At 37.2% G+C, this 24,652-nt stretch overlaps 1 protein-coding gene across 1 annotated transcript in view; it reads left to right on the top strand.

The window, feature by feature from the left end:
• Window positions 1–24,652, top strand: part of LOC148952056 (trypsin-1-like) — a 95,341-nt gene that overhangs the window by 16,039 nt on the left and 54,650 nt on the right. Inside the window, exon 3 of the mRNA XM_089089519.1 lies at window positions 12,613–12,664. Coding sequence (XP_088945645.1) covers window positions 12,613–12,664 — 52 coding nt within the window. The remainder of the gene's footprint in view (window positions 1–12,612; window positions 12,665–24,652) is intronic.

Below are 24,652 nucleotides of genomic sequence, written 5' to 3'. Positions count from 1 at the left end.
CATATACGTAATAACATATACGTAATAAAAAAACAATAAAAAAAAACAAGCGATACGGCTCAATAGTAATCGAAACTTTTAAAAACGGAACTTTGATGTCAATAAATGTATCAAAAGAATGGGCTTATAATGCTGATTCTAAATATATGAATTTTATTTAGTTTAGTATTACTCATCAAAGGCTACGAGCCTGAGAAAATTTACCTGATTTTTTAAAGAGGGGGGGGGGAAACATCCCCTAAAAGTGAAAAAATTTTTAATGAAAATCACACCGTCATATTAAGCGTATCAGAAAACCCTTATAACATAGGTTTCAAGCTCATATCTGCAAAAATATGCAACGTTATATTTTTTGCCAGAAAAAAAAAACGAATTTAGAAGTTCGTTACGTAAGTTAATTTGTAAATTACGTCAGAACCAAATTTAGAGACAGCCATTTAGCAAAAGAAAAGTAAAATTTTTACGCAAATTTTGTTTACTTATTCAATGACGGCGAGCCAAAATAAAAGCTGCATTAACTAAAAAACGATCAAAAATTAAATAAAAAAACACATTTTTTAAACTGAAAGTAAGGAGCGACATTAAAAATTAAAACGAACAGAAATTATTCCGTATATGAAAGGGGCTGTCCCCTCCTCAACGCCTCGCTCTTTACGCTAAAGTTTGACTCTGTCTCACAACTTTATTTTTTAAAACAATAAAAAAACTTTAGCTTAAAGAGCGAGGCATTGAGGAGGGGACAGCCCCTTTCATATACGGAATAATTTCTGTTCGTTTTAAGTTTTAATGTCGCTCCTTACTTTCAGTTTAAAAAACTTGTTTTTTTAATTTAATTTTGATCAAGAGCGCACCCTTTTTTGTGTACTTGCATTCCTATTTCTAAGACTATGCAAATTTCCATATACTAATTGGTTTTAATGAACAACCTTGAAGTTAATATATTTTGTATATTAAGGATCAACATGATTAATAGATTTCGTTGTTACATATACTGAAATCAACTTCATTTTCTGGAGTTGGAGTTTCTATTGTCAAGGGTCGGTCGTTACTTATATATTGTTGCTACGACCTGTTTGACCCAAGGCCCTTAAATGGGAGGGAGGATTACTAATCCATCCTTCATCCCCGTTTTTTTTGTAATATTCAAGTTCAATATTCGTGAAAAAAGGCTTCAAGAATGATCATCATTCCTGTTATAGCCTAATGCGCCGCTCCAAATATCAACAGTTCGTGGTAACGAACTGTAAGTAAGGAGCGACCCGGATCAATGGTAACCGAAACTCTAAAAAACGGAATTTTGATACCAATAGATACATCAAAAGAATAAGATTTAAATGCTGATTTCAAATACATAAGTTTCAACAAGTTTAGTCCTACCTATCAAAAGTTAAGCGCCTGAGAAAATTTGGCTGATTTTAGAAAAAATGGGGAAAGACCCCCTAAAAGTCATAGAACCTTAATGAAAATCACACAATCATATTCTGCGTATCAGAGAACCCTACTGTAGAGGTTTTAAGCACCTATCTACAAAAATGTGGAATTTTACATTTTTTGCCAGAAGAAAGATCACGGATGCGTGTTTATTTGTTTTTTTTGTTTTTTTTTCCCCCAGGGGTGATCGTATCGACCCAGTGGTCCTAGAATATCATGGGAGGGCTCATTGGAACGGAAATTAAAAATTCTAGTGCTCTTTTTAAGTGACCAAAAAAATGGAGGGTAACTAGGCCCCCCCACAGTCATTTTTTTCCCAAAGTCACCCGATCAAAATTTTGAAATAGCCATTTTGTTCATCACGGTCAAAAATATGATAACTATGTCTTTTAGGATGACTTAATCCTCCGAAGTCCCCGGGGGGAGGGCTGAAAGTTATGAACTTTACCCTATGTTAAAATATAGTATTGGTTATTGGGAAGTATACAGACAATTTCAGGGGGGGATTTTTTCTGGTAGGGGGGGGTGGGTGGGTCGGGGGTTATATGGAAGGATCTTTCCATGAAGGAAGTTTTCATGGGGGAAGGGACATTACTATGAAGGGGGCGCCGGATTTCCAAGCATTATTAAAAAAAAAGATCAGAAATTAAATATAAATAAAACAAGTTTTTCAACTGAAAGTAAGGAGAAACATCAAAACTTAAAACGAACAGAAAATATTACGTGTATGATTGGGTTCACCCCCTACTCAATACCTTGCTCTTTAAGCCAAAGATTTTTTAATACTTTCATAAGAGCTATTTATTCTATGTAACGGCCTTTGTGATTAAGGGGTCATTTTTAAAGAATCGGAACAAAATTCGAACTTTAGCTTAAAGAGCAAGGTATTGACTAGGGGGCGAACCACCTAATATACGTATTAAAAATCTATGAATATAGAAGTTCGTTACGTAAGTTAATTCGTAAGTTACGTATATTTATTACTAATAAAAACGTTCGTAAATCAAATTAAACAAGTTTCGAGAAAGCCATTTAACCAAATAAAAGTAAAATTAATATGCAAATTTTGTTTTAATTATTCATGTACGGTGAGCCAAAATCCTGCAGTAATTCAAAAACGTACAAAAATTAAATAAAAAAAAAACTAGTTTTTTTTAAGTGAAAGTAAGGAACGACGTTAAAACTTAAAACGAACAGAAATTATTCCGTATATGAAAGGGACTGTCCCCTCCTCAACGCCTCGCTCTATACGCTAAAGTTTGACTTTCTCACAAATCTATTTTTTTAAACAATAAAAAACTTTAGCGTAAAGAGCGAAGCATTGAGGAGGGGACAGCCCCTTTCATATACGGAATAATTTCTGTTCGTTTTAAGTTTTAACGTCGTTCCTTACTTTCAGTTAAAAAAACTTGTTTTTTTATCTAATTTATTAAGAGGGGACTCTGAAAAATCAGAAGTTAATTGTATGCTCATCATTTTCACGGTGTTTAAATCCAATTCTTCGAGCAAATGTTTTATTCGGATGTTCCCATGGACGTCAATGTTAAATAATTTCTGAGAGTAATTTTTGAGAATAATTTCTGATTTTATTTTAAGGTTTGTTTTTTATATTTTTATCAGTTTTATTCTGCACTGAGGACGGTCAAGCGGAGGTCTTGACCGAAATATTTGCATAATTTTTCAATTTTTTCACTGGCTGTTAATTGTCCTAGTTTTCTTCCTTTCTTCGCGATTTTTTGTTTATGACGTCAATGTTAGGGGGGAGGGGGCATGGCAAACAGGAGGTCACTAAACATTAGATATGAATAGGAAAATGGGATATAATCTCATTTAAATCTTGACGAGAAAAAACTCCTGGTATCACTTTTTCATCCCCACCCCACCTTTTTGGCTGTAGGCATGTGAATGCAATCTTTTATATTACATAAAAGGCTATTTTCTGCAATAAGAGGGTTCCTATCACCCCCCCCCCACATCACCAAAATTGCAGAAATAGTCTAAAAATATTTCTACGAAGCAAGCGGCATTAGATATTAATTTTATGCCCCTCCCTCTCTCCAAAACCTTCTGCTATATTTGTCTGAAGGCTCACGGATAGCTAGGAAATTGGGCCTGGAACAGAATTCAAGCTCACTTCCCCACCAACATAAGGATCCATTGGCCCTCCTTTCACAATGGCTAATGCAGAATTATAGACCATTGCACATAATCTAATCAAACCTCCGATGAATAAACTTAATTAATAAAACTGTAAATAAGTTTCTATATTTTGTGTGAATCCTTAGAAACGAATGTGTCTTTAGGAACGAATGAGCCACGGTACTGCGTTACTGTCTTTGAAATTGGCTAACTCAATATGCAGTTTTTCGATAATTCTAAATCGATATTCATCTCAAAATTTTTGCTCGATGGATTTTTCGTAAAACATCGAATGAATCAGCTTAGTTAAAGACAGCTTTAAATTAAATGCCAATATTAACCATTTATTGCTTACGAACCATGTGACTCCTTAGGAACGAATGCGCCATTACGCGACATTACTGCCTGTGAAACTTGAAAATTCCATACGTAATTTTTTGATAATTTAAACCTAATCGGCCATCTAAAAATATTTAAATCCATGTCAACTTGGCCCTCTTTGGGGTAGAATTATAATTTTGTGCCACAAAATGGCAGAAAACCCCACTTTGCTTTGGCACAATTTTTTTGGATACTTATAAAGGGGATCATAACTTTTAATTTCCGTTCGAGTGAGGCGCTGCCCAATTTTTTAAAGCTATTGGTTCGGTATGAAAAAAAAAAAAAAAAAAAAAAAAAAAAAAAAAAAAAATAATGTATCCGTGATCTTGAAAAAGTAGCCCTTATCGGAAAGAAAAGCAAAATTGCAAGTTTTGGTTCATGGGAGTTTGAAACTTCTCAATAGGGTTCTCTGTAGTGCTTAATTTGATGGTGTAATTTTTATCAAGATTGCATGCCCTCTTAGGGATGTTTTTCAGCTTGTTTAAAAGGGATGTTTTTCGGGCTCCTAGCTTTTGAAGGGTTAATTTAAACTGGATGCTTTTTTTTGCATTTGGGACCACATAAAAATTGATACATTTGATATGTAGGTACTTATGCATTATAACTAAACTAGCGCTATACACGAAAGAAGTCAAGTTTGGTTAATGCTAATGAAATAAAATAAAATAGGATGGAAATATAATAGTTTAAAAACAAATTTGGGCTATATATTTGCACTTTAGTGGGTGGGTGGGGGGTAAAGCATACCATATATTAAATACGTAGCCTAACCTAGGTACCTCCCCCCCCTAAACCCCAAAAAACAATCGTTTAAATATTTTAAAGTCAATGAGAAGCTACGCTTTGCAATCCATTTATCTCCTGCAAATAGCCGTTTGACGGATTTACCTTCATGCAGTCTATACAGTCTATAGCGCCGGTTTAGCTATAATGCACAACTACCGATTTGTATATTAGTATCAAAGCTCTTTTTTTTAGAATTTTGGTTACTATTAGCCAGGGGCGGATCCAAGATTGTTTTTAGGGGGGGGGCTCAAAATAGGTTGATCCAAAAAGATTTTTTTAGGGAGGGCACAAAATAGGTTGATCCGATTAACTTGCGTTAGGAGCAAGTATAATTAACGCAAACTTGAGTTAATTAAGTAAATTACACTACTTTAGACTACGATAGAGGGGGGTGCGCACCCCCTTGTCCACCGGATTCGCCACTTCTATTAGCCCAGGTCGTTCCTTAATTAATGTTTGTTACCACGAACTGTTTGACTGGGCTGAAAATAAGTTTGTTTTCTTTCGAATAAATACTACAGATACACATTCTTGACATCGAAAGTATATTTGGCGGCGTTTATGGATTATGACGGTTGACATATTGCTGAAAAGGAAACTTTTAGCAGCACAAATTACTTGATATTTCATCTGCTACCTCCATTTTTACGGTTAATTCTAGACGCTTCAAATTTAATTGTCCGCATGAAATGAACGTTCAAATACAGCATTTAATGTTTATTATATGTTATTTTGACCGGCACAATACGTTGGTCCCTCATAATACGATTCATCAAAAGAGCCAAAATTATTTCTTGTAATATATATGGGTTATGAAATTTATTGAAGATCGGAATAGGGACCATCAGCTGCTACTCTGACTCCTTCACTAACAGGGATGTTTGTCAAATCATGGTCAAGGTTTGATGAAGTGCTGACAACACTGATAAATGTGTAAGATTTGTCTTAATCAACAACTCGTAGCTCATCAGGAAGAGAACCCAGCACGATTTGAGTCCGTTGAGATTCCGTGCTAAACAGGTCGCAATTGAAATCTCCTGTAATAAGAAGTTTCACTTTCCCTGCATTGTGAGTCTTCACAAACCGACTCAACTGAGTACACGCAGCCATGAACTTACTATCCGAAAGACTAGATCTAAATTAAGTTCGAAGATAAACGTTGATGGATCTTGATAATGACAGTATCGCAAACTGTTACTGTGAAAAAGTGATCATTTGAGTTTAGAAGGTCAGCTTTAAGAGTATTTCCGAAAAGGATGGCTAAACCTCCAGATGACCGACCTCTGTACTTCTTACGTTCAGCTGGCTGAATGAAACACTAGAGGGAATTTGAAAACTAGAGCAGGTTTGCATTATCCACCAATAGCAGGTGCTTCTGTATGCAAACGACTTCATAAGTCTTACTCAAATTATTTAGTAAAACTATCTTCTCAAGCGTTTTCCCATATATATTCCAAGACAGAAAACTACACATTTTGGGAGCGTGTTTCCTCTTCCGAGTTCTTTGTGTTTTCTGGGCAAGCATAGTGGTAGCATGCATGATTTTTTGATTTGTATTTTAAGCACCGAGTAGGATTTTGACAAGGGGTGAGAGGGGAGCTTGTGTGACCTCTTTCACCACAATGACTGCAAGTTTTGTGTAACTCTTTACTTTACTTTGAATAAAAAAAAACAAACCTCTTCATTTTTATTGGTTAATAAAAATAATATTTTGTAAGGTTTTTTCATTTTTTGCTACTGAAGATTTAAGATTTTGGCTTACTTATTTTGGACAGAATTTTGCAAAAGGCTTTAATTATAGTTTTACTATTGTATAGACCTTTGCATGGTTGTGGAAGAGAGTATTGTTGAAACAAATGGGCTAACTATCTGCATAAGTTTTGATCTTCTGAAGGGCTGACCCCCATCCCATCTTAACCTTGAATATAGACGAAAGTTGGTTGACCGTTTTATTATAAGAATTCATTGCGTTATATTTTGTTTTAACTGCTTGTTTGTTTAACTAAATGTATTTTTAGCTCATCTCCTAAGCTCATCTCGTTTTGATTTATTGATTCAAATGAATGAATAAATAAGTAAAAAATGAGATGTCAAGAGTCAATGCAATCAGATTTGTTTCAGATTAAGGTTCTCTTGGCTCTGAAACTTTCATTGAGGTGTCTACATAGCCTGAAATTTTAAGCAGATTAACATTTAAAAATAGCATTTCTTACTAAGAATCAATACAGCCTCATTTTTCTTCAAACATTTATTGTTCAAGCCGTTAGTTTATACCCTTGGCCCTATCTTAGATATTCCAGATGCGTCTTTTTGACAGCCTCAGTATTCCCTGAAAGTTTCGCTAAAGTACCCTTAATCTTTACAAAAAAAAGGATCATAGATGCCCCCTTTCCAACATTAAAACATAGTTGTAAACAATGGACATCTTGCATAATTTACTGCCGTTGCCCCAGGGGCTGTGGAGGTCATGTCGTCCCTAGGGTTTCAAGCTCCTATCTTCCCAAAAAAAAAATTTCCCCTCTGAAAATACCCCACGACAACCCCCCCCCCCCCCCCCTGTAGAAAACTCCCCCGCGAAAAATGACCGTATGTTTCCCAATAGCAAATACTATCTATAAGCAATAGACAAATTACAAAACTTAAAAAGGCACTTCTACAAAGGGGTTCTCTGATTAAATTGTAGTTAGGAAGGCAGGGAGGTACCTCAAAGGTTGCATTTTAATGCAAAAGTATCCCAGCTCTGATTGAGCCTTCAGATAAATACAGAATTAGATCCAAGGAAGATATGAGGAGAGGGGAAGGTTGAAATTGATGTATAATCCCCAGGGCCGTAACCAGAAATGTTAGGGGGGGGGGGTGTAAGAAATTTCAAAAACGCGTCAAAAATGCGAAATTGAAACTTAATCCCTCTTGATTTCTGGGAATATTTCTGGTCTACGCTGCTATTATGAAAATAAACAATAACATTAAACCCAAAAAATAAGCAGAATTAGTTCCGTATAGGAGGGGAATTTCCCCCTTCTCATCCCCACTTCCACTTCATGGTCGCAGAAACTTTGGAGGGTGCTCATTACATCAGAAGTTGAGAGTTCTGGTCCTTTTTTTATAAGTCGAAAGTGATTAAGCAATTGGAGACCAACGAGCCGCGGGGGCTATTTTTTACGCGGAATATTTTACAGAGGGTATTTTCTGGGAGGTATTTTCTGGGGGGTAAATGCCAGCTCAGAGTAAAATGGCCCTTACTATCTTTCTTGCGTCTAGAAACTGTCTTTTAGAATGTGTGTAGGATGTCCGACAAGATTTTATGAATAAAATGGAAATGCAAAGAATTTCATGTAAATTTTGCATTAATTTTCATTTTCAAACAAATTAAAATAATATATTAGTATTTTTTTTTCAATAGAGCCATTTATCGGAGTGGGTACGTACAAAGAGGAGATGGGGTATATGAGTAATAACAAGAATAAGCTTCTTGGTCAATTTTCCTCATGTCTACCAAAATGTTTTTCATATAATTTGCCTCTTTAGATTTTTTTCGAACTTAGATGTTGTCTAGACTTGTTATATTGAAGGAATAAATAACCTTGTTGTTATAAAATAGTCTATAAAAGACATGTTTAGTATTAATTGGTTCGGAATATTACTTTTGTGATTTTTAAAGCCACAGGAGTATCATAATTTGTCCAAAATTCACTTATGTTTTTTGAACTAAAATATTCTGGCTTAATTTGATTAAATTTGAACTTAGAGATCACTCAATTACTGACTAGCTTCTGCGTCATATGCACAAGATATTGACATGAAATAGTTATATCATCAGCCACGCATCTGTACATACTAAATAAAAAAACAAGTTTTTTTTAACTGAAAGTAAGGAATGATTATAAAACTTAAAACGAAAAGAAATTATTCCGTATATGACAGGGGCGGTCCCCTCCTCAATATCCCACTCCTCGGATTAGTCCTCTATTGTTTTGAAAAGTAGAGTTGTGAGAAAGAGTCAAACTTTAGCGGGAAGAGCGAGGCGTTGAGGAAGGGACAGCCACTTTCATGTACGGAAAATTCCTTTTCGTTTTAAGTTTTAATGTCGCTCCTTACTTTCAGTTAAAAAAACTTGTTTTTTTTATCTAATTTCTGAATGTTTTTGAATTAATGCAGGTTTTGAATTTGGTTCACCATACATGAATAATTAAAATGAAATTTGCATATTAATTCTACTTTTTTTTAACTAATAATAACCTTATAATAATCTAAGCTTGAATTTTGTTCCAGTTATTTAAGAATGACTCCTGTTCACAAAGGCTGTTTAATTAGAATAATAACCTCTTTTAAAGTTTAAAAAAAAACTTTAGCTTTAGAGCGAGCTATTGAGGAGAGGCAACCCCCCTTATATACGTAATTGTTTCTGTTCGTTTTAATGTTGCTCCTTCCTTTCAGTTGAAAAAACTTTTTTTTTTAATTTAATTTCCGATTGTTTTTTTTAAATAATTCTGGAAAATCCAGTGCTCCCTTCCTGTAAATTCTCTTCCTCCATGAAAAGATCCTCCAACGTAACCCCCCCCCCCCCAGAAAAAATCCCCCTGAAAACGTCTCTATAGTTCCCAATAACTTATACTATATGTAAATAATGGGCAAAGTTCATACCTTGCAGCCCTTCCCCTGAAGACTGTGGGAGAGTAAGTCGTCCTCAAAGACATAGTTATTAAATTTTTCGACTATGGTGAACAAAATGATTATCTCAAAATTTTGATCCGGTGACTTTGGGAAAAAATAAGCGTGGAAGGGGGCCTAGTTGCCCTCCTATTTTTTTGGTCACTTAAAAAGGGCACTAGTACTTTTGATTTCCGTTCGAATGAGCCCTCTCGCGATATTCTACGACCACTGGGTTGATTCGATTAAGATTCATTAAGATTCTATGACTTTTAAGGGGTGTTTCCCCCTTTTTCGAAGGCAAATATTTTCAGGCTCGTAACTTTTGATGGGCAAAATTAGACTTGTTCAAACTTATATATTTCAAATTAGCATAAAAATACGATTCTTTTGATGTATCTATTGGTATCCAAATTCCGTTTTTTCGAGTTTCGGTTACTCATCTGCCCGAGATGCCCTTTACAGTTCGTTACCACGAACTGTTTGATATATATTTTTCCTCTATTTTAATCTTAACTTTGTACTACAGAAGTTTAAGAATAAAAATGACAAAAAACTGGTTGGAAAAAATTATACCAGAACCAGTCTGTTTCCAACTGTCTTTTACTAATTCTTTAGTAGCCACTTGGATTAAATGTTATGTGTTATATCTTTGTTTTAATTAAACAAATTGAACTGAAATTGAACTAATGATATGGCTTTGTATATCTTGCCGGATCCATCATACTGATAGGAAAACTAATGGTGCTGTCTTTCAAATTCGGAAAAATTATGCTTAAGTCTTTACGCTTGAACGTTTAACGTTGCTCGGCACCAAATTTCTCATTGCATAGGAATACCGATTGGAGGGCAGGTGAAAGGGTAATTGTCTCCATAATTTTTTTTGTTCCCTCTATTCCCTAGATTCTGAAAATACCTTTTTTCGGTATTTTCATTAAAAAAAAACTTATTTTTATACTTTCATAAGAAAACAAACAGATTGTCCCCCCTAGATCTTAAAAACTACATTTTACCCTACCCTCTTTCCTAATCGTATATTGACACCCCTGCCATGGTATTTTTGTTAAGTTGGATGGCGTGCAAAACAACAGTACAATATTAAAGCAAAAATGTCCAATTAGAATCTACCATTCTTCACAAGGCTGTTTATTTTACTCGACCTGTAGACTGTTCGTTGGTGAAGTGCGAGTGACACTCTAGCTTTAAGGAGTGTTTGAGGGGATGGGCAGTACACAATATTCCTGGTAATGTGTGTTTGTTTTAGGTTTGGTTTATTTCTAATTTTTATCCCCCTTCTGCATTGTGATATTTATGATTTGTAACTCAGCGTTCTCACTGTTAACCGACTGAGGTGGGAGCAGTTCATACACACTATCTACCAAATAGGGTTGGAAACGGAGAGTACGCAATGTATACAAAAGGGAATGGGAGAAGGAGCATCCGTACTCTTTACCAAAGGGGGTTGGAGATGGACCATACATGCTGTCTACCAAGAGGGTTAGCTAGGAGACGAATCGCTCGTACTTTTCACCAAATGTAGTTGAAAACAAATTCTGTGCATTGTCAAATAAAGAGTCTTGCCCTCCCCCTGCCCCAAACATTACGCTTCTCCCAAAGAAAATTCATGTGTGGGTGCCTGACCCATATTAGCCCTTTTGTTTGAGACAAAATAGATAGTAGGCCTAGGTGATTTTATAGCAAGGTACTATATACATTAATAGCAAACAAAACAAATTAATATTCTAGAATTTAGATGTTTGACATTATTTTCAAAACCCCACTTTGAAAATAGGTTTGGAGACAGGCTTACTCCTTGTCCATGTAAAAGACACAGCAACTAAACTGTCGAATCGACGCTCTATGCGCCAACAATGTTGATTGAATGTGTTAGGAGAATTAGTGCATTTGGAAGGTAGGCTGCTTGCCATCCAATTTCGTTTTACTCATAAAAAGGGCACTAGAGCTTTTCGTTTTCAATCAAATGACCTCTTTTAAAAGTTTCTATGATAGCATTGCGCTGCATATGATATACTTATAATATACCCTTTTGAAAACCTGCATGCATATATTTTTTTCGTTTAATTGAACCCCCACCCCCCAAAGAATTATAGCAATTGTAATGTTAAATCTGCCACAATACCTTCAAAGTTTGTTGCAAGTCAAGTAGAAAGTGAAGAGCCTTGGCGTACCCTATGTTATATTCTATATAACTCAATGTTTACTAGGATTGTAATAGGGTTTCCTAGGATTTCCTAGGACCTAAATTGTACAGCTAAACTAGTCATTCCACCAGAAAAAAAAAAGGTTCAAACCTAGACCAAATCGCAACACAAATAATTATTACACCAAAATATTCAGAAAAAGTTCGCAAAAATCTGAAACCGGGAAATGCCTCAAAATTGCACTTTAAGGCCTGAATTTGGGCCCGAAAGTAAAAAATTGATACCTTGGCTTTGAATGAATTTTTGACAGTGGCGTAATTTTGTCAAAATCCTGGGGGGAGTGGAATTTGGAGCCAATTTTCCTAAGTCAAGTGAAAATCACAGTGAAAACTGAAAAATGATTCATATATTACCATAAAGGCATAGATATACTGAAGAAAACTGACCTCTTTCTCTGGATACTTGAATTATGTAGGCTTATCTTAGTTTTGACAAGATTTTTTCGCAGAAACTAAATTTCAACTTGGGGGTGGGGCAAACTGAGGTCTGTGGGGGCGGGGGGGGGGGGGGGCGGTAAAGGATCCAAAACTTCTCAATCAACCCAAAATTAAGTCAAAAGTCCAAAAACAAATGCTTTTTTAAGTATTTGATGTTAAGCTAATAAAACATACGGATAATGTTTAAACATTAGAAAACGTTACGCATTTGAAAACATATTTACTATCAGCGTTTGAAGTTATGAAAAGTTCCGCAAAAAAATGTTTTGGGGCATTCCCTGGCTTCAAATTTTTGCAAAATTTTTTTATGCTATCCTCCGGACTTTTTTGAATATTTTAGTAACAACACATTTGTATTGCAATTTGTTCCACCCCAAACAACAGAATGACTTAAGTTTTGCAGACTAAATATATACTCATAAAACTTGTTCTTGTTTCAGGGTAAATTTTAAACCCCTCCCCCTCTCTTACCCAAGAAAGACCTACATATTTCCAAAATAGCAAATCAATAATAAATGTTAGTATTTATTGTCCTTTAACTCAGATATATTTATTTTTATTTTCAGATTGACAACAACGCATGGAAGCGATTTACGCGAGTTAGCTCCTGTAAATGCTGTAAGTGATTAATATTTGTTGTTGCTTTTATGGCTCTTTATTGAAATAATGACTCTATTCCTCCTTTTCTGATGTTTTCTGATTTAAAAGTCTGAGCCATGTGTCTTAAAAACTGACGAAAGTAAAAATATATGTTTCCAAGTATTGCAGACTAAACCATAGTCCGAATCGGCTGTGATAATTAAAAGGGCGACATGCGCCATTTTTGTAACTTTTCAAGAGAGCCAAAAACGGAAGAAAGTTTGTAGGCTGATGGTCGCTCTGAATAAATAAAGGGAACATATTCTAAAACGGCTTTTTATGGTCTTTTCATTGATGTAAATTAAGTTCAAGTATTCCGAGCGAATTAAAATTATTCAATTTTATGGTGTATGTCTCCTTCTTCCTTGACAAAAATGGATACAAATGCCAGGTCCCCATGTTATAACTCCACAACATAATCCCCTTTTTGTCATTCTGAATTGCGACAAGACCTGATAAAAAAAGAAACATAACGCCACTTAGTGGCGTGTGTCTCTTTTTATCTTCGTAACGGTGCGAGATATGACAATTCTGATCGCACCATTAGATTCCTCATGCTGAGTTTACTTACATCACATACATAGCAAATTTTTGTCCGAAACGGCGTATGTCGCCCTTTTAATCATCACAGCCAAAAGGCTGTCTATGGCTATAATAAGATATTCTGATGTCCATTCATTTACTTTTCTGATTATTCTGATTATTCTGATATTCTGATTATTCATTTACTTTATCATATTCCTTTTGAAAACATTTACGATATACTGCCAAAACGAGACATTCCTCACTTTCTGTGGTGATGGACACCCCGAGCACCACCTTTCTATCTTACCTTACCACGTATCACGAAGTACCGCTAACCCTCATTCCACAACGTTCGGCCAACATCGATGAGATGATGTTCAACGTTCATTCCACAACATCGATGAGATGATGTTCAACGTTCATTCCACAACATCGATGAGATGAATTAATTGATCGCCAATTCTGAGATCTTTTCCCTTCTAAAACAAACGTAAAATATTCTTAGCACCTCTTTTACCACGAGCGCCTCCGTGACCACATATGGTATCCAACTGATAAATCGCTTGCTAAATTAAGTTATATTATATAACAAAACTATACAAGAATTGGTAAATTATATTACAAAACTATATAAGAATTGATAAATTATATTACAAAACTGTACATTAAATAATGTATTTTAAGCATCTTCTTATTTATAACTATAATATTGAAAAATCAAACTCCACTTTGACTTCCAGGAATTAAAATCATCTCGGCAGAACATTTTGAGAATGTGCTAAGCCGAGATAGAGTTGCAGAAAAGATATAGAGGAAAATGAAAATGACTGTGATACCTTGGATCTATCAGAGGCAGTGCAATCGCACTGCCTAAGTAAAGAACGATGTTGGCACAATGTATTATTTTTATCCATACCAGGGCACTTCGTATCGAAGGAGTTGTCATAGAAACTTCGAAAAGGGCTCATTCGATTGGAAATTGGAAAGGTTAGTGCGCCTTTTAATTTGTCGAAAGTGATTGGAAGGCAGATAACACCCCTTCCACGCCCACCATTTCCCCAAACACATCCAATCAAAATTCTGAGATAGCCATTTTATTCAGCGTAGTTGATTTCCAGATAGAAATTATGTTTTTGAGGATGAAATTCCCCCACATCCCTTAGAGCAAGGGTTGTAAGTTATGCCCTGGGGAAGTATAAGATTTTTCTAGAAAGCGTTGTTGTAGAAACTTAAAAAAGGCTCATTCGATTGGAAATTCAAAGGGCTAGTGCCCTTTTTAATAGTCAAAAGTGATTGGAGGGCAACTTACCCCCCTCTCAAGCTCACCATCCATATCACGTAGTTAAAAGTTCTGAAAATTAGGTCTTTTAGGATGACAACCCCTTCAGAGCCCTCAGGACAAGGGTTGTAAGTTATACCCTGGGAGTATATAAGGTTTTTATGGAAAATGAAGTCGTAGAAACTCAAAAAGGGCTCATTTGATTGGAAATTGAAAGGGCTAGTGCACTTTTTAATAATTGAAAGTGAATAGAGAGCAACTAACCCCCTTCTCACGCCCACCATTTCCCCAAACACATTCAGTTAAAATTTTGAGATAGCCATTTTGTTCAACGTAGTTGTAAATTCTGGAAATTCTGATTTTAAGGATGACAAACCCACCTAACCCCTCAGGGCAAGGGTTGTAAGTTATGCCCTGGGGGCATATAAGGTTTTTTATAGAAACCATTTTCATAGAGACTTCAAAAAGGGTTCATTCGGTTGGAAATTGAAAGGCCTAGTGCCCTTTTTAATAGTCGAAAGTGACTGGAGGGCAACTAGCCCCCCTCTCAAGCTCACCATTTCCCCAAACAAATCCAATCAAAATTTTGAGATAGCCATTCTGTTCAACGTAGATGAACGTTCTGGAAATTAGGCCTTTGATGATGACACTCCCCCCAGAGCACTCAGGGCTATGGATGTAAGTTATGCCCTGGGGGCATATAAGGTTTTGTATAGAAAATATCGTACAAACTTCAAAAAGGCTCATTGAATTGGAAATTGAAAGGGCTAGCGCTCTTTTTAATAGGCTAGTCGAAACTGATTGGAGGGCAACTGACCTCCCTCTCACGCCCACCATTTCCCCAAACACATCCAATCAAAATTTTGATAATTGCTATTTTTTCAACGTAGTTGAAAGTTCTGGATATTATGTCTTTGAGGATGATCAACCCCTCCCCCCACACCAATCAGGGCGAGGGTTATAAGTTATGTGCGGGGGGCATATAAGGTTCTTATAGAGCGTTGTAATAGAAACTTCGAATACTTCGAAGGGCTATTGCCCTTTTTAATAGTCAGAAGTGATTGGAGGGAAACTAACTTCCCTTCCATGCCCACTATTTCCCCAAAAAAATCCAATAAAAATATTTGAGATAGCCATTTTTTTCAATGTAGTTGAAAAGTCAGGAAATTATGTCTTTGAGGATGACACCCCCCCCCCAGCCCTCGCAAGGGTTGTAAGTTATGCCCTGGGGGCAGGTTTTATAGATAGCGATTTCGTAGAAACTTTAAAAAGGGCTCATTCGATTGGAAATTGCCCTATTTAATAGTCGAAAGTGATTGGAGGGCAACTAACGCCCCTCTCAAGCCTACCATTTCCCCAAACACATCCAATCAACATTTTGAGATAGACATTTTGTTCAACGTAGTTGAAAGTTCTGGAAATTAGGTCTTTGCCAGCTTTGTCATAAAAACTTCGAAAAGGACTCATTCAATTGGGAATTGAGTGGGCTAGTGCCCTTATTAATAGTAAAAAAAGATCGGAGGGCAAATGCCCCCCCATACCCATCATTTCCCCAAACACTTCCGATCAATATTTTTCCTTAACAATTTTTTTGAACGTTGTTGTAGGGCCCACAAATTACGGTTTTGAGTATGACAACCCCCAACATCCCTCAGGGCTAAGGTTGTAAGTTATGCCCTGGGGGCATATAATGTCATATAGAAAGTTCCCCAAACACTTCCGATCAATATTTTGATATGGCAATTTTGTTGAACGTAGTTGAAGGGTCCTGAAATTATTTTTTTGAGTATGACAACCCCCATCAGTCCTCAAAGAAAGGGTTCTGAGTTTACCTATGGGGAGTAAAATGTCTGTAGACAGATGGGTCCATATAGATTCAAAAACGGCTCTGTTGACTTAAAATTTATTGGGCTCTTACCCTTTTAATAGTCGAAAGTAATCAGAGGGAGAATCCCCCCCCACCCAGCACCAATTATTTCCCCAGACATTTCCGATCAACAGTTTGATATGTCCATTTTGTTCAACGTAATTGAAATGTCTGGAAATTATGTTTTTTAGGATGACAACCCTCCCCCCATAGCTCTAAGGGGGAGGATCTTTAGTATTTCCTTTGGGACCTACAATGTTTTAATGGACTACGTTACCGTATTATCTTCAAAAAAAATTCACCCGGTTGAAACTTCTGGAGATTGTTGTGTGTCTTGCTTGTCAAAGGCCATAAGAAATCAAACGTCTCCCTCCTCGCCTATCATTTCCTCAAGCACTTCCAATAAAAATTTTGATATAGCCATTTTGTTAAGCCTATCAGAAAGGTCTGGAAATTATGTCTTTGAGGATTACAAATCCCCCAGCCCTCAGGGCAAAAGTTGTAAGTTTTGCCCTTAGGACATATAGGGTTTTTATAGAAAGTATGGTCATATAAACTTCAAAGGGGGCTCATTGGATTTGTAATCAGAAGCTCTAGTGCTCTTTTTAAGAGTTAAGTGATCAGAGGACAGCTACCCTCTCCCCCCTACACAGACGTCATATTGTCCCGAAATGCGTCTAATAGAAATTTTGAGGTAGCCATTCTATTCGCAATAGTCTATATATCATATAACAAGGCTTTTAGGGTCTACACAAGTCAAAGAAACTAGAAGTGCGATCTTTAAGATACCCTCAGCGGGTATTAAGAATTTTTATGGAAGGAGCGCCTGTCTATCTTCAGAATAGGCTAAGACTTTTTCCCTATAAATGACCTTGTCAGTATCAATTGAGGAGAAGCTAATCAAAAAAACTTTTTTCACAAAATAAGTTTAAAAAAGTAAAAAACTCCATTAAACCAAAAATGAACAAAAATAGAATCAATAAATCTACCAAGCATACAACTACCTCAAATCAGTATCAATAAATAAATGAAACCCAAAAACAAACAGAAATTAAAATAAGTCAAATTCAAAACGTGCAGAAATTAATCTGAGTATGGTTCTAAATCTTATGTGTTCTAAAAGCCAGAATATAGTTTGTACTTTACTGAAAAAAATTCTTTTAAACGTTTTCCCTTATAACTTTAAGAAAACAAAATTAATTAAAATTCTAAGGAATAAATATCAGCATATGCATATTAAACTGACAATGCACATTTTTTTCAGTAAATGCATTTGAATTTTTTTTCAGCTAAGTACAAATTATACTCTGGATTTTAGAAAGCTTGTGGTTTAAAATCCAATTGAGATTAATTTCTGCTCGTTTTGAGTTTGACTTATTTTAATTTATGTTTGTTTTGGTTTTCATTTATTTATTGATATTTAGTTATGGTAGTTGTATGCTTGGTAGATTATATGATTCTATTTTTGTTCATTTCTGGTTTAAAGGAGTTATTTACTTTTTTTTGAAAAACTTATTTTGTTCAAAAAGTGTTTTGATTAATTAAATAAAAAAACAAGTTTTTTCAACTGAAAGTAAGGAGCAACATTAAAACATACAACGAACAAAAATTATTACGTTTATGAGGGGGTTCGCCCCCCCCCCCGTCCACACCTCGCTCTTTATGTTAAAGTTTGAATTTTGTTCCAATTCTTAAAGAATGACCCCTGAATCACTTGATTTTTGTCCCATCCGTCCTTGAAGGTCATTTTGGGGCCTCTTCTTTAACCAGTTGATTGATATGCCTCCTGTAGGTGCTTCTGTTGTCGGCCAGGTGGAGGAGTTGTGGCAGGTTGTAGGGTGAGAAATTTTCTTACCATCTCTTTGGAGGATGACCTCTGGGGCGAGCACCGTGTACTCGTCCATCGAAGGCTATCTTCGGGAGACGGGTGCTAGCCATGCGTTGGGTGTGTCCAAGCCATTTGAGTTGTTGTAGTTTTATTTTGTCCAGTATTGTGAATTTGACTTTCAGATTATGGAGAAGCTTGGAGTTGGAGATTCTGTCGTGGTAGGTGATACTAGCGATGCGTCGTAGGGATTTGGTTTCAAAGGCAGCTAGGCGACATTGATCGTATGTTTTAAGCGTCCAGGATTCACAGGCATAGATGCCGATCTGAATAATGAGGGAGCAGAAGAGTCTCGTTTTGAAAATTGTTGTTAAGTTCTTATTCCTCCAGATGGGCATCAGAGCTTTAAAACTGGAGTTTGCAAGTATCAGGCGTCTCTTGATGTCTTTGAGTTGGTTATTATCCGAAGTAAGTAAGCTCCCAAGGTAGGTGAAGTCTTCCACCCACTCAATGGCATCTCCACCAAACTGAAGGCTGAGATCTACCTGTGAATCGAGCTTGCGTGAGCAGCGCATGGCTTTTTTTAGGTGTTGATGGCCATCCCGAAGAGGTTGGTAGACGAGTGAACGCTGTTAGCCTGGGATTGTATATCTTGAAGAGACTTGGCTATTAGGTGTATGTCATTGGCATATGCTAGTTTTTCTATCACCACTCCTCCGACAAAGGCGCCGGGTGGGTTGTCTGTGAGTGAAAGGGCTGCAGATAGGAAGAGATTGAGCAGCTCCGAGGATAGCAGGCAACCTTGGAGCACTCCGGTAGATGTTTTGAAACTCTCGGTAAGTCGTGCTCCAGCTATGACGCAGCTTCTGAACTACTCATACATGTCTTTGATCAGCTATATTAGATTGGATGGGATGCCAATGTGCAGAAGGATGTCATAGACATTCTCTCCATATGAAATCGATTGCTTGTTTAAATTCTATGAAAAGGTGGTAGATGATGCAGCCAACTTTGCTATACTTTTCCATGATCTGCCAGACAGTGAGTATCTCATCAATTGTTGATCTATTAGGTCGGAAGCTGGCTTGGTATTCCGGCATGACCATTGAGGAAATGGCTCGTATACGCCCGAGCATGACTCTTGTGAGGATTTTTGCGGCGTGGCTGGTAAGACTTATTGGGCGGTAGTTGTCGCAGACAGCTTTAGAGCCTTTCTTATTCAGGGGGACTATCGTGGCTTTGCACCAGGGTGAGGGGAAGTGACATTTTTCCCAAGCAGCTATGGCAATTTTGTGGTGAAGGTCAAGGAGTGGTTCGCAGTTTACTTTCAGTAGTTCAGGCTGGATTCCATTGGAGCTGGCAGCTTGGTTTGTTCTCAAGTCTCTGATAGCTGCTTCTATTTCAGAGCGAAGAGGGGGAGGACTTGGGTCTGTAGAGGTTACGGGGAAGCTGTTGAGGATTGTTGGGTCTGGGTGGATGGCCAAATTCAGTTTATTTTTAAAATGGTTTTTCCATCGAGAGTGGATTCCGTCTGCGAACTGTATTTGTTTTCCATGTTCGTCGAGAAGGGAACACGCTTTGATGTCCTTCTTATTGGCAAAGTCCCGCACGCTTCTATACATGAAGTGGGGGGTCTCCTTTCTTGAAGGCCGATTCACATTGATCGCTCTTTTCTTTAATAAAAGCGCGGTGAGCACGTCTGATGGTTTTCTCTATAGCCCGTTTGAGTTGCTTCTATCGGTCCCTACTTTCTTTATCTTGCCTGTTCGTGAGTTGGCGCTTTTCGTCGCCGAGGGAGATGATCTCATCTGTTATCCAAGGTTTCTGATTGTTTTTTTTTTGGGGACCCACTATGGAAAGCGCGACACCACATATGAAATTTGTGCTGCTAGTCACCAGGTTGTCGATATCTTCCTTAGACAGAATAGGTGGAGAGCTCGACGTGAGCTCCGAAATTTTTTCGGATAGAGTGATGATGTAGGTTATACGTGTATTCTCGTCTTTCAGGAGATCTACTCGAAATTTGGGGGTTTTCTTAGACAACTTTGATGCTGTTTTAAGTATTTTTGTGAACCTAGACATGACAAGCGAGTGGTCGCCGTCAAAGTCGCCACCAGCTAGCGTGACCGTGTTTAGGACGGACGTTTTCCAACGTCTAGACACAAGGATGTAGTCTATTAAGTTCTTAGTTTTTCCATCCGGTGAGGTCCAGGACGTCTTACGGCGAGGTCTGTGTTTGAGCAGTGTGGTTGTAATGACTAAATCGCTGTCTCTGCAGAATCCGATAAGGCGTTCTCCTCTTCTGTTCATTTTTCCATGTCCAAATTTGCCTATTGCATCTTCGTGTCCTGTGTGGTTGTTTCCAACGATGGCGTTGAAGTCACCAATGACAAAGATTATGTCCTTTTTAGGGACAGAATCAACTAGACTTTGAAGCTGGAGATAGAAATTTTCAGACTCTTCGTCGTCTCTGCTGGAATCCGTAGCGTATACTTGGAGAATTTTGAGGTTTGTGGGTGAACCTTTCAGGCGGATCATGATGATCCGTTCCGTGAGGGGGGTTACGGTGATTAACGATTTTCTTGCTTTATTAGACAGTAGGAAACCTATACCTTGTCAATGTTTGCCATCATTACGTCCAGAGAGTAGAAGGGTGGACATCTCCATGTTTCTCTTCACCAGTGTCTGGAAGATGGGTTTCGGCTAGACCAATAACGTCCCAGCTGTAGTTTTATCTCTCCTAGGAGTAGGTCTATTTTTCCTTGTTTAGCGAGGGTTCTAGTGTTGAGGGTACCTATTGACATAGTTATTTTTGGAGAAACAATGGCCTCCAAGGTTGGAGTTGTCAACTTAGATATATTCGCGCGATTCACGGTCGTCGAATCGTCGGTTGCCCCGGACGTGGTTGCTCTTAACGCATTATCATCGGTTACCCCGGACGCGGTAGCACTGGTTCTCATATTTGATCTCTTGTTCATATTCATCATTGAAATTAAAGAAGGGGTTTCTTGGCTGGCTTCGGGACAGCAGTAAGCCACTCCTCTCTGTCCCTAGCAGAGGCCGACTGTATCTATTACCGATAGTGCGTCCTTTTGGCGTCCTGTAACACCAGCAATTTAACCCATTGCTGGGGGAAGGTTTGTGACTGACGGGACGTATCCATACGCCGATGGGCCCTGCCCAGTGCACATCAGAGCGGCCCTGCCCTGAATCACGCAGGCCGTTTAATTAGAATGCATAGCTCTTTTTAAAGTACAAGAAAATCTTTAGCGTAAAGAGCGAGGTATTGACGAGGGGGCGAACCTCCTCATATACGTAATAATTTGTGTTCGTTTTACGTTTTAATGTTGCTCCTTACTTTCAGTTGAAAAAACTTGTTTTTTTTTTTATTTAATTTCTGATCTTTTTTTAAATAATGCAGGGAAATCCGACGCCCCGTTCATGGAAAAATTCTCTTCGCCGATGAAAAATTCCTCCATGGAAAGATCTTCCCACGTAACCCCTCCCCCCACCTACCCTATTATAAAAACCCTACCTGAAAACGTCTGTATACTTCCCAATAACCAATACTATATGTAAACAATGGGTGAAGTTCATACTTTTCACCCCTTCCCCAGGGGACTGTGGGGATTAAATCATCCTCAAAGACACAGTTATTAGGTTTTTCGACTATGCTGAACAAAATGGCTATCTCAAAATTTTGATACGATGACTTTGGAAAAAAATGAGCGTGGGAGGGGGCCTAGTTGCCCTCCAATTTTTTTGTCACTTAAAAAGGGCATTAGACTTTTAATTTCCGTTTGAATGAGCCCGCTCGTGATATTCTAGGACCACTTGGTCAATACGATCACCCCTGGAAAAAGAAGAAGTAAAAAAAACCAAATAAACACGCATCCGTGATATCTCTTCTGGCAAAAAATACAAAATTTCACATTTTTGCAGATATGAGCTTGAAACTTTAACATTAGGGTTCTCTGTCACGCTGAATCTGATGGTGAGATTTTCATTAAGATTCTGTGACTTTTTAGGGGTGTTTTCCTCTTTTTTCGAAAATGAGGCGAAGTTTTTCAGGCACGTAACTTTTGATGAGTAAGACTAAATTTGATGAAACTTGATGAAATTAGCTAAATATGATGAAATCAGCATAAAATTCCGATTTTTTTTTTTATATCTACTGGTATCCGTTTTTTAGAGTTTCAGTTACTGTTGAGACGGGTTGCTCCTTATTTACAGCTCGTTCCCACAAACTGTTTGAAAGGCAGATCTGTTTTGTGAAGAAGAATTAGCGACAGTACTAAAAGGATTAAAATATAATAAGGCTCCAGTTCCTGATAGTGGGGTAAATGAGTTTCTTATATATGGCGGCTCTGAGGTCAGAAGTAAGTTACTGAAGATTATGCATATGATTTTTGAAAAAGTGGAAGTACCTAGCGATTTTAAGAAAACTTTAATTAAACCACTTTATAAAAAAGGTGATAAGAGTGAGTGTGGAACATATCGAGGCAATAGTCTGGTCTCTTTAGGTAGCAAATTACTTAGTAATAGGATACTTTTTAGACTGAGAGATGGTGTAGACAAAATTTTAAGAGAAGAACAGTGTGGTTTTAGAAAAGGTAGAGGATGTGTCGACCGACTTTTCACGCTTAGGTTAATAAATGAAAAGTGCCAGAGTTATCAAATGTCTTTGGTCCTCAGTTTTATAGAATATGAGCAAGCGTTCGATTCTGTTGATAGCAAAGGTTTTATCCTTGTATGGTATACCAGACAAATACATTAAAGTGTTTAGTGCTATGTGTGAGAATAACCCTGCTGCGGTAGGAAATGAGATTAGTAGCTGGTTTCGTATTAAATCAGGAGTTAAGCAGGGTTATGTTCTATCCCCTTAATATGGATCGTTTTGATGGATTTTGTCTTAAGAAGCACAAGAAAGGCAATGGGAGACCATGGAATCAAATGGAGAGAAAAACTCTCCTGGACTTAGATTATGCTGAGGATTTAAGCGTCCTAGATGAAAGTGTGAGCAAAATGAATGAGCTTTTAGAGGTTTTGCGAGTTCAGGGTGCTAGAATAGATTTGAAAATAAATTTTATGAAGACTAGGTCACTAGGGCTAGGAATAAGTGACTAAGGCTAGGAATAAGTGGTGATGAAAAGGTGACGTTGGGTAACGAAAAGATTGATTAGGTGGGCAGCTTCACTTACCTTGGTAGTATTATTAGTAAGACGGTGGGAGCAGTGAAGATGTTAAAAGTATAATAATCAAGGCTCAGGGTGTTTTTTCACAGTTTAAAAAAAGTTCGGAAGAATAGGAAGATAAGTCTGTAAACCAAGATTAGAATATTAGAAGCTACAGTGATGACAGTGGTAAATTATGGCTCTGAAGCGCGGGCACTCCGAAAAGCGGATGAAGATTTGCTAGATATTTTCCAGGGAAATTGCTTACGTGTTGTTCTGGGTACCCGACTTACCGACCATATTTCAAACAGTTGGCTGTACGAAAAGTGTGATTCAATCCCGCTGTCTAGGGCTATGATGAGAAAAAGGTTGAGATGGCTAGGGTACGTTCTGCGGATGAAGGATGACAGATTGTGAAAAATTGTCCTGTTCGGCCAACCGTCTAGGGCTAAACGGAAAGCAGGTCGTCCGCGGTTGGGGCGGGAAGATGTCATAAAGAAAGATTTAAAGGAAATGGGAACTTTCTGGGAGGGTGTAAAGAGGGTTGCTTTGAATAATTTGGGATGGGGGAAGAGCATGCGTAGCTGTGTTGGCCTCTGGCGGCTTGATGCTGCGATGAGCTGTTGGTAGTAGTAGTAGCATATTCAACACTGTCTAATTTCGTAGACGAACTACTCTCACTTATAATTTATAAACCTCGATGAACTTCGTAATATTATATTTTTTGTCGTATCATATTGAAGCTATGACAAATAAAAAACAAACTACTCGAAATTCAAATCGTTTTCAGTAAAGTACAAATGACGCTTCGGCCTTTAGAAGATCTAGTAGGTGGTAGCTCTACTCCTGTTTGTGATATGCTATGTTGGTTTTAAGTTGGATTTTTTTTTTTTATTATTATTATTTTTAGTTTAGTTTCTGTTTGCTTTAGAATTCATTTGCTCATCTATCATCTGTTATCTTTTTGTTCGATGTAATTATTCATTTTTAATTTCTGTTCGTTTAAGTTCGAGTTATTACGTTACTTCATTTCTGTTCAGTTTAGGCTCTTTAGAGCCTTAGAATAAGGCTCTTTTCTTTTTTGAAAAACTTTTTTTAGGAAAGAGTTTTTTTAGTTAATTTAGAATCCTAAGGTTATCATTCAGGGATTATTTAAAATATGATAACTTTTAATTTTTCAACAATAGCTACATTATTACATCTAATAAACATCAATTATAACTTATTAAATTGCTTTTTAGATAAATTCGAATACATAATATAGATTTGGCCAATGGCTTTCATTGATGACCGATTA

Source organism: Artemia sp. Qi Xiang Cuo, chromosome 5, assembly GCF_049724085.1.
Source record: "Artemia sp. Qi Xiang Cuo chromosome 5, ASM4972408v1, whole genome shotgun sequence".
Classification (NCBI taxonomy): domain Eukaryota; kingdom Metazoa; phylum Arthropoda; class Branchiopoda; order Anostraca; family Artemiidae; genus Artemia; species Artemia sp. Qi Xiang Cuo.
This window is presented reverse-complemented; position numbering and strand designations above follow the sequence as displayed.